General features: G+C 42.1%; 1 protein-coding gene across 2 annotated transcripts in view; it reads right to left on the bottom strand.

The window, feature by feature from the left end:
- OCLN (occludin) overlaps positions 1-12605 on the bottom strand; it is a 41883-nt gene extending 29278 nt beyond the window's left edge. The window contains exons 1-3 of one of the 2 annotated variants that reach the window (XM_014549473.1): positions 12495-12605; positions 6645-7320; positions 3562-3723 (exon numbers count right to left, since the gene is read on the bottom strand). In XM_014549473.1, the coding sequence (XP_014404959.1) occupies positions 3562-3723; positions 6645-7320; positions 12495-12544 (888 nt within the window). In that variant the 5' untranslated portion in view covers positions 12545-12605. The remainder of the gene's footprint in view (positions 1-3561; positions 3724-6644; positions 7321-12494) is intronic. The other variant, XM_014549476.1, reaches the window with a different exon arrangement.
- Between the last annotated feature and the right edge of the window lie 1836 nt (positions 12606-14441).

Below are 14441 nucleotides of genomic sequence, written 5' to 3'. Positions count from 1 at the left end.
GAGGGGCTGATGGCTGTTTCCAGGCTGGCCAAGCCCCCCAGCGGGGACCCTCACCTCATGGGGGTGTGGTCAGCTTGGGTGAGGGGCTGAGGGTCGTTTTTCAGGCTGGCCATGCCCCCCAGTGACCCAAGCTCCCAGCCTCTCCATTTTTTGCAGGTATCTGGGATTTACTTATCTTCTATAATTGAAACTTTGTAGCCTTGAGTAGAGCCCAGGGCCACCCAGGGCAGGCGGGAAGCTTGGCTTCCTACATCGCCAGGGACAACCCAAGCCATCTTAGTTGGGTTAATTTGCATAGTTGCTCTGATTGGCTGGTGGGCATGGCTTGTGGGTGTAGCAGAGTGACGGAGTGATGGTTAATTTGCATCTTTCTCTTTTATTAGTGTAGATGTTTGCTGTAAAATAGTAGGCTGTGTTATGTAGGCAGGAGCCTCAGAGATCTTGCATTTGTGTGTCTCTTGATTGCATTGTCTCTTGTAATTGATTTAATACTGTGTTTTGTACAGAAACATGCTGTTCAGGCTTGTAGCCTAGAAGTAATGGGTTATACCATATAGCCTGGATGTGTAGTAAGCTATACTGTCTAGGTCTGTGTAAGTCTACTCTATGATGTTCACAATAATGAAATCGCCTAAGGCGCTTTTCTCAAAACTTATCCCCATCGTTCATCAATGACTAATTGTATTTTAATTCAGAAAAAGTACCTATTAGTTCTGGGGTTTGAGGACATACAGAAAAAATAAAGGTCTGTAAATTTATTAAAAGAAACTTTAAACATTTAAAATACAACAATGTTGGCACAAGCTTAAGTGAACTTCAAAGAACTAGGTTAACACCCAGTATGCAAACATGGTCTGTTTATTTTACAAAGTACAAGATATACAGAAAGGGGAGATAGAAAAAAAACCCTAAAAATCCCTAGGAAGGCAGAGAAAACATTGTGCTAAAGATTCAGAGACAGGAAATTAGAAAGTTGCACATTTCCTGAGGAGGTCCAAAATGGTGACAGCATAGGAGGATGCTGAACTTGCCCCTCCCAAGAATACATTGAAATATACATCTATGTATAGATCAGATACTCCTGAGACAGCAGAGGCTGGATATTCATCTGCTGAACAACAGAGAAGGTGGGAAATGAAGGGTGCAAGGTTGAAGGTGCTGGTTTTGAGTTTAGCAAAACAAACTTGGGCAGGTGAGTGGAGAATGAAAGGAAAAGCAATATACTTGTGGCTAAAACCAACTCCAAGTAGCTTATCTACAATAATAAAAGTGTAATATGCAAATCGACCAAACTGCCGAACAGCAGAACTAACAGCAAAATGACTGTCCGGACGACCACGCTATGACACACACTGGTGCCAGGCCAGCCAAATCGAGTGCGATGCAACTGTCGGGGGGACCTCCATGATTGCCTCAAAGAGGGAGGCCCAGGCCACTGACCAGCGGGCTGCGGCGGGTCCTCCCTCTGTGGAGTGATTGACTGCGGGGCTCCTGGACTGCAAGAGGGCGCAGGCCAGGCTGAAGGACCGCGCCCCCCCCCCCCAGTGCACAAATTTCGTGCACTGGGCCTTTAGTTTCAAATACTAGCCTTCCTTACACAGTTCATTTGGAGAAGGGAAAGGGAAAGAAATGAAGAATTTGCAAGTATCACATAAAACACTAGTATGCCAAAATTGTATACCTGCTATTTAACAGATGATTCTTTAAGTTTCATATAGCAAAAGTTATTTCTACAGAGAAACTATTAAGTATACATCAAACAGCCTAGTCTGGGCTATCAATTTTTCTAGAGATTCAGTGAGGAAGCATTATAAAAATAATGCCTTTTAATAAGCTAAATCCTTTCCACTTTATCATCATCGTCACCTCCATAAGTTATGATTAGCCTTTGCCAAATTATCAAAAGCACCTGGAACTGACTAAACCTTCATGACAGTAAAATCAGACAAGAGCCCAAAGTTCACTGGGACTCTATTATTACTGGCTCTGGTCTCTCTTAAGTCAGGGTTTTTGTTGTTGGTTTTTTTTAAGGCTCTCGAAACCTTAAGTAAATAAATCCAACAGCCAGTGAAAACTGACACACCCAGAAACTCCCAAGAAACATTTACTTCATAGTTCACAATAGACTGTCCTATTCCATCTGCGTTGGCCTTGCCTGGGGCTAAAGGTTAAAGGAAAACATTCCCGAATACCTTCATACTTTATGGGTGGAAAAACTGAGGAGGGAAAAAGAACAATCCATCCTAAGAGGATTTCTTCAAGGGCAGGGACATAGAACTATCATTTCCACAGCATATACCCCATCTTCTGACTTTCCTAAACTGCTTAATTTTTGCTCCTTAACTAAAAAAATAATTCAGCCCTGGCCAGTGCTCAGTTGGTTGGAGCACTGCCTCGTGCACCAAAAATGTTTCAGGTTCAATTCCCAATCAGCGCACTTAATCAGATGGCAGGTTCGATCCTGGTCAGGACACACAGAAAGCAACCATTCAATGTTTCTCTCTCACATTGATGTTTCTCTCGCTCTCTTCCTCTCCTTCCTCTCTCTGTAAAATCAGTAAAAATATACATTTCATCTACATTTCTAGAATCCTTCCAACACAAGATGTACGCGATGCTACAGCTAAAGGAGCCTTCGGGATGATCAATATCTTTACTCCTGACCAACAGTACCCACCCTTAGCCCTTTCCACTGACCTCCCACCAGCCAACAAATAAGTAAATAAAAAATCCCATCCTGGAACCAGTATCTAGGATTCTCAACTAACCCTCGTGGAAGCAATCAATCTGCTCAAAGAAACCTATGATGGCCGTTTCTGGGGTTGTTCCCAACAGCATCCTAACAGGATTTCTAAGAAACGAAGTCTTACTCCAAACTTCTCAAAGACAGGTTAGGTTTTCAATAACATGCATTGGGGAGATATTTTTGAAGAGAGAGACTTTGTGGACTTTCCGCAAATCACATCACATAGGAAGCTGCCTACCAGTAGGTTAACAGTATATACAAAAAAGGAAATTGCTCTAATCTCTCTCAGCCTCATTAAGTATTTCATAGATACTGTGAATATTAGTGCAGAACCAGACACTGGGATTCACCAGGCTGCTCTCCATGTAAAGAGTTTAAGTCTGCCACCTGCTACCTCTCCAAAAACACCCTTTGGCAATCTTGACCCCAGAGAGTACCCTGGGTAATAGTGTTTCCCTCCAAAAGATAAGCAGGAAAGTAAAAGGTGACTGGGTGGGGGTGGGGAGTTGTTTGAGTTGTGTTAGTTCCTTCAACATGATTAGTTTATTTATTTTTTCCCACACGATTACTTTAGAATCAATCCATTTTCAGTGCCTAGATCTACTTCTTGAAAATGAAAATAAGATTTTTACCTTGTAGTAAAATAATTTCTACTTATCCCACCTTCTTAAAGTAAAACCTGAGACCAAAACTTTTGCAACATAGACAGTAATTCTAAGAACAGAGTTTCACAAAGCACTAAAGGTCAAGTTCAGAGACAGAAACCTAGGGGTTTAATGAAAGATTGGATGCTTGCTGATTATTTGAATACTTACCCACTCTTCAACATTGGGGGGCTGCTCATCATAAACAGGCTCCTTGTCCCACAAAATATTTGACTTGTCATACTGGTCCATCTTTCTTCGAGTTTTCACAGCAAAGAAAATTATTAAAGCAAAAGCCACAATAACCATGAATCCCAGCACAATGGCAATGGCCTAAAGAGAGGAAAGATAATGATATAATTACATTTTAATTGCTTACTTCAGCTCAATGCACCCTCTACAAGTACCTAATCCACCCTCTACAAATACCCTACTAAATATCTGTGACTTAACTGATATAAAACTGATACAAATGGCTACATTTTAGAACTATAAAACCTACCCATACTAGTTAAACTAATGCTAGCAAAACACACACACCCCTTAATTCAATCCTCAGAATACAGTTAACTAACGTTAGGTACTACCATCATCCCCATTTCAGAATTTTACAGGAAACTATTCCCAACTAAAGCTTGAGCACCAAGGGGCCGTATTTTACAGAGGATCGGCCTCACCATTAAGTATGCAGGCATAATCTAACCGAGCTATAAATCAGAGGAACCTGACTAATGATTCATTTAGTCTGGCAGGTTTTTCTGTTTTGGAGTCTTTCATCTACTTACTAGAAAGGGCTCTGTGACAAGGAAACCCTACCCAGGACTGTTCTCCCAGTGCCTGGTAGATGTGTTAAGTGGTATGCTGGCCCAGAGGCACCTGGAGTTGAGGCAGGCACCAGGACTCTGCCCTGGATATATGGTAGCAGGAGGCTCTCTCCGCAGCTATCTCACAGTGACATCCTTCCTTAAAGAATACAGGTTTGGGTAGTAGGAGGACTAAAAAGGATGGGGCTGTGGTGGGATAGGAGTACCGACCGTCAGCCCTGTTTACCATAGATACACCTGAATGTCAACCACAAACATTCTGAAAACCTACAATTGCAGGGAAAAACATTTCAGTCTTCAAAAGAGGCAAAAGAATGAGAATTCCTGAGTCAGTTAGTAACCCAGAAACATTTTCTGAATATAATTAGGGGGTGACTCATGGCTACTGAAGGCAGGGTTTCCTACCCCACCTGCACATTTGAATCACCTGGATAGCTTTTAAAAATACTGGCTTACACTCTAAAAATTACAAAACACTTTTGAAAGAAATTAAAGATGACCTAAGTAAATGGAAAGACATACTATGCTCATGTATTAGTAGACTTGATGTAAAGATGACAATACTCCCCAAATCGATCTACAGATTCAATGCAATCCTTCAAAATTAAAATTCTAGCTGGCTTCTTTTTCCCTCCAGAAATTTACAAGCTGATCCCAAAATTCATATGAAAACACAGGAGACCCAGAATTTAGCCAAAACAATCTTGAAAAAGAACAAAGCTGGCAAACTCCCACTTCCTGGTTTCAAAACATACTACAAAGCTACAGTAATCAAGATAGTGAGGTACTAGCATAAGGACAGAAATATAGATGAATGGAATAAAATTGAGAGTTTAGAAATAAATCCTGACATTTAATGTCAATTCATTTTTGACTAGGGCATGGACAATTTCATGGTGAAATAGTCCTTTCAATAAATAATATTAATATAACTGCACAAAGAATGTTAGACTCCTTCCTTATACTATGTCCTAACTCAGGAGTGGGCAAACTTTTTGACTCGAGGGCCACAATGGGTTCTTAAACTGGGCCGTGGGTTACATTGTTGCTGGGGCACTGTTAGCCCTGAACTGGTTTACTGCCAAGCTGCGGTGACTTGGCAGCAGTGGTTCTCGGGCGACGCACCCTGGAACCAGAGAGGAGGGAGCACGGCCCCGCTTCCTTTCAATGTGCATGAATCCGTGCACCGGGCCACTAGTTCAGCAATAAAAAGGAATGAAATACTGGTACCTGCTACAACATGAACCTTAAAAACATTATGCTAAATTAAGTCAATCATAAAAAACTGCATATGTATTGTGTGATTCTGTTTATATGAAATCCAGAATAGGCAAATCTATAGAATAGGTCTGGGAAGAGTTAGGGAAATGACAATTGACTGTTTGAATTAGTGAAATGTTCCCCGGGGAATAGTGAAAGTGTTGATTGTGGTGATGGTTGCACAACTCTGTGAATATACTAAAAACCAACGAACTATACTCTAAATGGATGAATTACGTGGTATGTTAATTATATCTCAACTAGAGGCCCGATGCACAAAATTTGTGCAAGGGGCTGGGCCCTCACAGCCGCGGCCCCAGCTTCGTCCAGAAGTACATCTGGAAGGTCATTCGGCTGTCCAGTCTAATTAGCATATTACACTTTTATTATTGTAGACTAGAGGCCCGGTGCATGAAACTCATGCACGGAGGGGGTGCCCTCAGCCTGGCCTGCACCCTCTCCAATCCGGGACCACTCAGGGGATGTGTGACTGCCAGTTTAGACCTGATCCCTGTGGGATCAGGTCTAAATCAGACAGGGATCGGGTCTAAACCGGCAGTCGGACATCCCTCTTGCAATCTGGGATCACTGGCTCCTAACCGCTCACCTGCCTGCCTGCCTGATTGCCCCTAACTGCTCCCCTGCCTGCCTGATTGCACCTAACCACCTCTGCCGGCCTGCCCAATCACCCCTAACTGCTCTCCCCTGCTGGCCTGATCCCCCTAACTGCTCTCCTCTGCTGGCCTGATCCCCCTAACTGCTCTCCTCTACCGGCCTGATCCCCCTAACTGCTCTCCTCTGCTGGCCTGATCCCCCTAACTGCTCTCCTCTACCGGCCTGATCCCCCTAACTGCTCTCCTCTGCCAGCCTGATCCCCCTAACTGCTCTCTCCTACCGGCCTTATCGCCCCTAACCACCTCTGCCTTGACCCCGTCACAGTGGCCTTGTCCGGAAGGACATATAGAAGGTCGTCCGGAAGATGTCCAGTCTAATTAGCATATTACCCTTTTATTAGTATAGATAATGACACCTAGCCCTTCTCTCAGAGTCTGATTAAAATAGAAGTGGGGTTGTGGCAACAATATTGTTTAAAAGTTCCCAATGTGGTTCTATTAAGCATCCCGAGTTGAGCCTCTAATGCAAGGTGTGAAAAAATAAAATTACTCATACCTCCTGGGGATCCACCACACAGTAGTGATACAAATACTGATCCACGTACATCCCAGAAGTTGTAGGTGAATAAAACTGGTTGCAGATGGCAATAATCTGTGAACCATACATAGATCCAGAAGCCTGGGCAGTTGGATTGACTCCCATTATATAGACGATTGTGGCAATAAACACCATGAAGCCCAGGATAGCACTCACTATTATCACGGTCAGGTAATATCTTCTTGTTCTAGATATTTCAGATCTTATAACACTGGTAACGAATATCACCAATGCAGCAATGAAACAAAAGGCAGCCATGGATAGCAGGAAGCCCTTTGCCGCTCTTGGATCTGTATAGCCTGTTCCATAGCCATAACCGTAGCCATAACCATAGCCATTTCCGAAGCTTCCAAAGCCACTTCCAGGATAAGGGTAACCTATACCACCTCCTAGAATGTTACTTCCATAGCCTCTGTCCCAGCCAAGTGTGGAGGCGACACAGGCAAAGATGGCAATGCACAGCACAATGATGAGCATAGACAGAATCCGAATCACTCCTGGAGGAGAGGTCCATTTGTAGAAGTGAAGAATTTCATCTTCTGGGTAGAAAGAATATGCCGTATGAGAGAGCATTGGGCGACCATGCATCTCCCCACCGTACATGTCATTGCTTGGTGCGTAATGACTTGGTTTGCTGAAATGCACATGAAAACAATGTTAAGTTAGCACTTTTTGGAGGTAAGCAGAAAAAAAGTATAAAACACTTAGAATAACTTAAACAAACCATTGGCCAAAAATAATAAACAAACAAACAAAAACCCTATTGTTAGTACTGCCCCACTGCCATGGGGCAATTTGTGTCCCCCAAAATTAAAATGTCAGCATCCTAAATCCGAGTGTGATGGTATTAGGAGGTGGGGCCTTTGGGAGGAAATTTGGTCATGAGGTAGAGCCCTCATGAATGGGAATAATGCCCTTATAAAAAAGGTCTCAGAGAGCTCTCTGACCTTTTCCGCCAGGTGAGGACTCAACTAGAAGTTGGCAGTCTACAACTCGGAAGGGGGCCTTCACCAGGACCTGATAATGTTGACACCCTATCTTGGAATTCCAGCCTCCAGAAATGAAATAAATTTCTGTTGTTCAGGAGCTTCCCAGTCTATAGTCCTTTGTTCTATCAGCCTGAAGTGACTCAGATACCCACTGAACAGTAAAGATATCTGTGCATCACAATCCCTGGAGGGCTGTGCGCCTCCACCCCTGAAGGTGCTGAGTCTGCAGATCTGGGGTCGGACACTTCTCCCGGTGCTGGGGATGCTGTTGGTCTGGGAACCATACCTTGAGAATCACTGCTCTCGTTTCTATGTATAGAACAGAAGTTCTCAATTTTTGCTACATATTAGAATCACCTGGGAATGTGTAAAATCCCCGGATGGAGAACTTCATACCAGTTAAATCACAATACCTGGAAATGGAACCCATGAAGTTTAAAACAATGGTGTCAACCCTTTTGCCAGTGTGACTTGAGAGCAGTGCTTTCAGACATGACACCTATAATGACCTACCGATGCACATGTGCAATTCCTGGTAGCCTCACTCTCCTAAGAAGGCACATTCATTCATTTATTCAACTGACAGCTGTTTCCTGGAGCCAGGCTGGCACTGTGCTCGTGACTGGGATGCAACAATGAACAGAAGTCTCAGTCCAGGATCCTCCCAGAGCTGAGTCTCTCTCAGGGCCGTAAGACATTAATCCCTACATGATCTATAATTAGTTATGGTGTTATAAAGTAAATCAAATATGTAATGAGGGCTCATCAGGGTGATGCCTAATTGGATTCTGACTCTCATTTATAAAAATATCTTGTAAACTCCACTAATCGATGCATAAACATGGCTTGTGAAAGAAGGCACACTGATGTGTGGACAGACTGAATTTAAGAACTGCATGTCTTGGGAAACAAAATTCAATTCCCAACCTGACCTCAGCCCCTTTTGTTTTTGCCATTATTCCCATAGTCCACCTTCCTCACCCCAGGGCACAACATCTTACTGCTAGGTGCTTCAAAGAAATTACCTGAGTGTATGAGAATGAAAACTGATAAGCTGGTCCTTGAGAATGTCAAGCATGAAAGCTCTATAACCCATCCTACTCGAATATTTGGGGCTGTCATGGACAGTGTAGCTTTGAACATCCTGAACATCTTGTATCCTGGCACACACAGCACTTATTCTTCTAAGGTATGTAGCCAGAAGTAAAATGTCTGTTTTTGTTTTGTTTTGTTTTGTTTTTTTAGTTTCAGCTCCACCAGACAATGTCAAACTGTTTTCCAAAATGATTGTATCAACTTACACTCCCATTAACAGTGTAATAGTCACAGAAGCATTGCTTGTGATAACCCAAAACAGGAAACAGTCCAAATGGGTGCTATACTGTTATTTATAAGAAATATATATATTTGGTCACTCACTCAGATGACCACATATATTTTTCTCATTGTATTTGGTCTTCCACTATTCCTGGCTTACAAGTCCAGGCACTCTTGGAATTTTCTAAATGTTGAGGGAAAGGGGTGTCTTTTGTTATGTTAATGAGGTGGTTTGTAGAAAGCACTAATGATGGGGGAGTTGGAATTTTCAGTCCTCACCCCTACTCTCCATGCTCAACCCAACCACACACACCACCTCTGGGGAGGGGAGAGAATCAACTGCCAAAGGCCAATGGTTTAATCAATCATTACTAAGTAACAAAGACTACAAAAACCCAAGAGAAAGGTTCAGAGCTTCTGGGTTGGTGAACACGTGGAAATTCATGGAGAGTGGTGCACCTGGAAAGGGCATGGAAGCTCTGAGCCCCTTCCCACATACCTTGCCCTATGGATTTCTTTCATGTGGCTGTTGCTGAGTTATGTCCTTTACAATAAATCAGTGATCAAGTAAGTAACATGATCCTCTGAGTCCTGTGAATCATTCTAGCAAATTAATTGAACCCAAGGAGAGAGCTGTGAGAACCTCTGATTTATAGCTAGTCGGAAGTGCAGGTAACAGCGTGGCATTCTGAGTTGGAGAGGGTCGTTGGAACCTCCAATCTGTAGCCAACTGGTCAGAAGCATGGAGAGCCTGGCCTTGTGGCTAACCTCTGAAGTAGGTATGTTAGGGGGTGGGGCATCTAATGCTATCTCTGGATAAACTGAGTTGAATTCTTGAACAACCTGTTGTTATCTGAGAATTATCAGTGGGGTGGAGGGAAGCAGTCTTGCAGAATGGAACCCTAACTTATGGAATAGAACTCTATCTCCAGGTAGCTACTGTCAGAATTGAGGGCACCCTGCTGGTATCCTGAGAATTGTTTGTTGGTGTGTGGGGAACCCCCCACATTAGAACTGGATCCAGGGGCCCGATGTAATGGGTAATTGTGATATATCCATACAGAGCTATGCTCTAATATGGCAGCCACTAGCCACATGGATTTACTGACCACTTGAAGTGTGGCCAGTCCAAACTGAGGTGTGCTTTTAAGTGTAAAATACACAGTGATCACAAGATGAAGAAAAATGTAAGACCAGCAAGAGAGAACCCTAACATTAACTATGTACTACGGCTGATAATGATGTGTCAATGTAGGTTCATCAATTATAACAAATGTTATCACTCTGGTGGGGATGTTGATAATGGGTGATGCTATGCATGTGTGGGGGCAGGAAGAATATGGGAAATCTCTGTACCTTCCTCTCAATTTTGCTATGATTGTAAAATTGCTCTAAAATATAAAGGCTTAAAAAAACATACCCAGAATGTACACTATCCCATGAATCAGTCTTTATATGAATCTTGTGTTGAAATGATAATATGACTCATTATATTTAATGAGTATAGCACTGCTCTGAAGCAAAAATGAAGAAAATTTACAAACAAGTAAAACTTATGTACTCTTTGGGATGGTGAGATAACAGAGAAAAGCAAAGTCCTGTCAGAACAGGACTTTGAGGTGTTGTTTCTTGACCTTGGTGATGATTTTGTTTTGTCTTTACTCATCATCTTATACACAAGTTCTGTGCCCTTTTCTATTTGTATATATTTCACCATCGTTTATAAAAGCAACATAAAATAAACATCAGGCTAATGGAACACAACTCAGTAACTATATTCTCTAACATTTTAATGACCACATTGTCATAAACAACTATGTCGATACCATGTTCAAGTACTAGTCAGGAGGTTATGTAATACGAACACAACCCCACTACAATTACCAAAGAGTTAAAGCTACAACTACTTAAAGGAGGCAATCCCTAGCAATGCTTGCTAACGAATTTAAAATGGAAGAATTCACTGTTAAATCCCCAAATAATTAGGGATGCTAAGAACCATCAATTTTGCTTCTTTTATATAATGGCATGAATCACTCTTAAAATCGACAATGTAGAACACATGATGCTAAGTGAAAGAAGTCAATCACAGCCCTAGCTGGTTTGGCTCAGTGGATAGAGTGTCAGCCTTCGGACTGAAGGGTCCCAGGTTCGATTCCAGTCAAGGGCACATGCCTGGTTGCAAGCTTGATCCCCAGTTGGGGGTATGCAGAAGGCAGCTGATCAATGATTCTCTCTCATCATTGATGTTTCTCTCTCTCTCCCTCTACCTTCCTCTCTGAAATCAATAAAAATCTATACTAATAAAAGGGTAATATGCTAATTAGACCGGATGTCTTCCAGGCATCCTTCCAGACAAAGCCACAGTGGCTGCAAGGGCTGAGGGCCTGCAGCCGCAGAGGCTGTGAGGGCCGGTCCAGCGCCAGGGTCCCTTTTGCAGAGGCCGCAGGAGAAGGCACCGCAGAAGGGAGAAGGCGGCTCCGGGAGAAGGGAGAAGGGAGGAGAAGGGAGGAGAAGGGAGGAGAAGGGAGGAGAAGGGAGGAGAAGGGAGGAGAAGGGAGGAGAAGGGAGGAGGCGGCTCTGCGGGAGAAGGGAGAAGGGAGAAGGGAGAAGGGAGAAAGGAGAAGGGAGGAGAAGGGAGAAGGGAGAACGGAGAAGGTTGCAGTTAGGCAGTTAGGGGGATCAGGCTGGCAGGGGAGAGCAGTTAGGCAGTTAGGGCAATCAGGCCAGGAGGGGAGAGCAGTTAGGGGGATCAGGCAGGCAGGCAGGAAAGTGGTTAGGAGCCAGTGGTTCTGGATTGCGAGAGGGATCCCGGATTGGAGAGGGTGCAGGCCAGATTGAGGGATCTCCCTTCCCCGCCCCTGTGCACAAATTTCATGCACCGGGCCTCTAGTATATTATAAGACCACATGTATGATTCCATTTTTATGAAATGTCCAGAATGGACAAACCTAGAACAGAAAAGTAGACTGGTGGTTGCTGAGTACAAGGGGGAAATAGGGAGTGACTTCTAATGGGTAAGGGTGTCTTTGGGGAGGTGGTCATAAAAATGTTCTAAAATAGTGATGTTTCCACAACGCTGTGAATGCATTAAAATTACTGAACTGTCCATTCTAAATGAGTGGATTGTATGATGTGTGTATTATACCTCAATAAAAGTGTTATTTAAAAAATTGATGCCATGTTGCCAATGGTGATTTAAACAAGGCATTAATATGGAAGTGTCATAACAATTGTGAAAACAAAAGGAATAAATATACATACAAATATAAGCCTATACTATATCGAAGTAAACATTAGAAACAGGTAACAATAGTTGCCTTTGCAGAGAAAAACTCATCCTGGAAGTTATGGGTAAGAGGGAAAGTCATTTTTCACTGAATACATATATTTTATTTTTAAAAGCAAACAAAGAATAGATGAAAATTTCAACAATAGGTACATATATTTTTTACATGTGATAGACTTTTGTAAAAGGAAAACTGAAGAAATATTTACTTACAATTCATCAGGTCTATATGGAGGGGGACTTTCAAAAGGCCTCGATGACATGGTCAGTGGTCACCTGATCTTCAAGATGAGCAATGTCCTGTAGCTCCCAAGATAAGCCAATCTAAGCAACATAAGTAGGGTAATGGCATTACTACTGAGCTCAGAGTTTCCTTGCATCACTAAGAAAACGAGTGATACCAATCTCAAGTAACTTCTCACACCATGTTTATTTCTCTGGTCCTTCCCATTGCTATTTTATACATTGGACCATTAATTCCTTGAGCGGAGGAAATCACTGAGCACAGGAATTATTCAGCCTGGGAGTCCTCACAGCACCTCACACCATGCTCTGTGTATCACTGGCGTACAAATATTGTTTACTTTGAAATTCTATATTGTAGTAATAAAAAAATTCACAACGCTTCTACAGCATAGGTAAAAAATTTGTATTTATTTTTTAAAAGTCTCTTCAAATAACAAGATGGGTATGAGAAAAAAACATTTTTAAATATATTGTTTCATATTACTTTGGAAAGTTCATATAAAATGAGAATGCATATGAAAGTGCATATCGCCCAGTCGGTGTGGCTCAGTGGTTGAGCATTGACATATGATCATGGTTCGATTCCCAGTCAGGGCACATGCCTGGGTTGCAGGCTCAATCCCCAGTAGGAGGTGTGCAGGGGGCAGCAGATCGATGATTGTCTCTCATCACTGATGTTTCTCTCTCTCTCTCCCTTCCTCTCTGAAATCAATAAAAATACCTTTTTTAAAAAGAAAAAAAAGTGCATATCTAGCAGTCTAACACATACTAGGCCATCAATGTTAACTATAGCATAAGCTGGTTTAAAAAGTATATTTTTCTCATTACAAATGATTACAAGATGCATCTATGAATGGTGGGATTGTGGACAGTTAGTTTCCCATTCTGCTTTTCTAAATCTTCAAAACCGGGCATAATTTTTATAAATTATGGGGGGGGGACGACATTAAATGCACATTGTATTAAAGAGTCCTCTAAGGCAAAAGCAGAATGATTTTGTTCTAACATTTCTCAATTTGTCCCAATTTCATTCAATCAACGAGTATTTATTAGGTGCCTCTGCTATATCACAGGACCTGTGGAAATTAAGTATGAGACAAAGTCCTCCTGAAGGTCACCCAGCCTACTGCAATAGGCATTAATTAGGACCGAATTATGTGATAAAGTGCAGTATGGGGATGACCAAAGACTTAAAGAGGAAGCGGAAAGGAAGGAAGGGAGGAAGAACAATTGAGCAAGACCTATATCTTCCCTGGCCGGCGTTTCTCAGTGGTTAGAGTGTTGGCCCATGCACCAAAGGGTAGCAGGTTCCATTCCTGGTACCTGAGTTGCAGGTTCCATCCCTGACCTAGACTGGGGTGTGTGCAGGAGGCAACCAATCGATATGTCTCTCACACCTCTCTCTCTCTCTTTTTCTCTCACTCCTCCCTCCCTCCCACTCTAAAAATTAATGGAAAAAATATCCTTACTGAGAACTGACAAAAAAAAAAAAAAAAAGAATCAACCAATCAATACAGGGATAGGTGGAACAACAAATTGATATTTCTCTCTCTCTAAAAAGAAATATTAAAAAATCTATATCTGAATATATTAAAGTGTCTAATGTTTTTTATTCTCAAATAAAGTATGTGTAATCTTGCATCACTGTGTTAGAAACTGAATCAATTCAAACTCTTTAAACTTTATTCTTTAAAAGCAACGGCAGCTATTGCCTACATCCTTAAGGACAATGAATTCCAAATGTCTTAGAATAAAATACTGCCTAAATGTATATTACATAAAACCTCGAAGATGGAAATACAGTGAATGTTAGTAACATCAATAGTTAACATAACTTTTCCAAACACAAAGAGGGAAGACAACTTCTCTACATTCTTTTACTTCTAAAAACCACCTTATTGACTGAAACATACA

The sequence above is a fragment of the Myotis brandtii genome, unplaced genomic scaffold, assembly GCF_000412655.1.
Source record: "Myotis brandtii unplaced genomic scaffold, ASM41265v1 scaffold115, whole genome shotgun sequence".
Lineage (NCBI taxonomy): Eukaryota > Metazoa > Chordata > Mammalia > Chiroptera > Vespertilionidae > Myotis > Myotis brandtii.
Note: the sequence above shows the minus strand (reverse complement) of the source record. Positions and strands in the feature narration are given on the sequence as shown.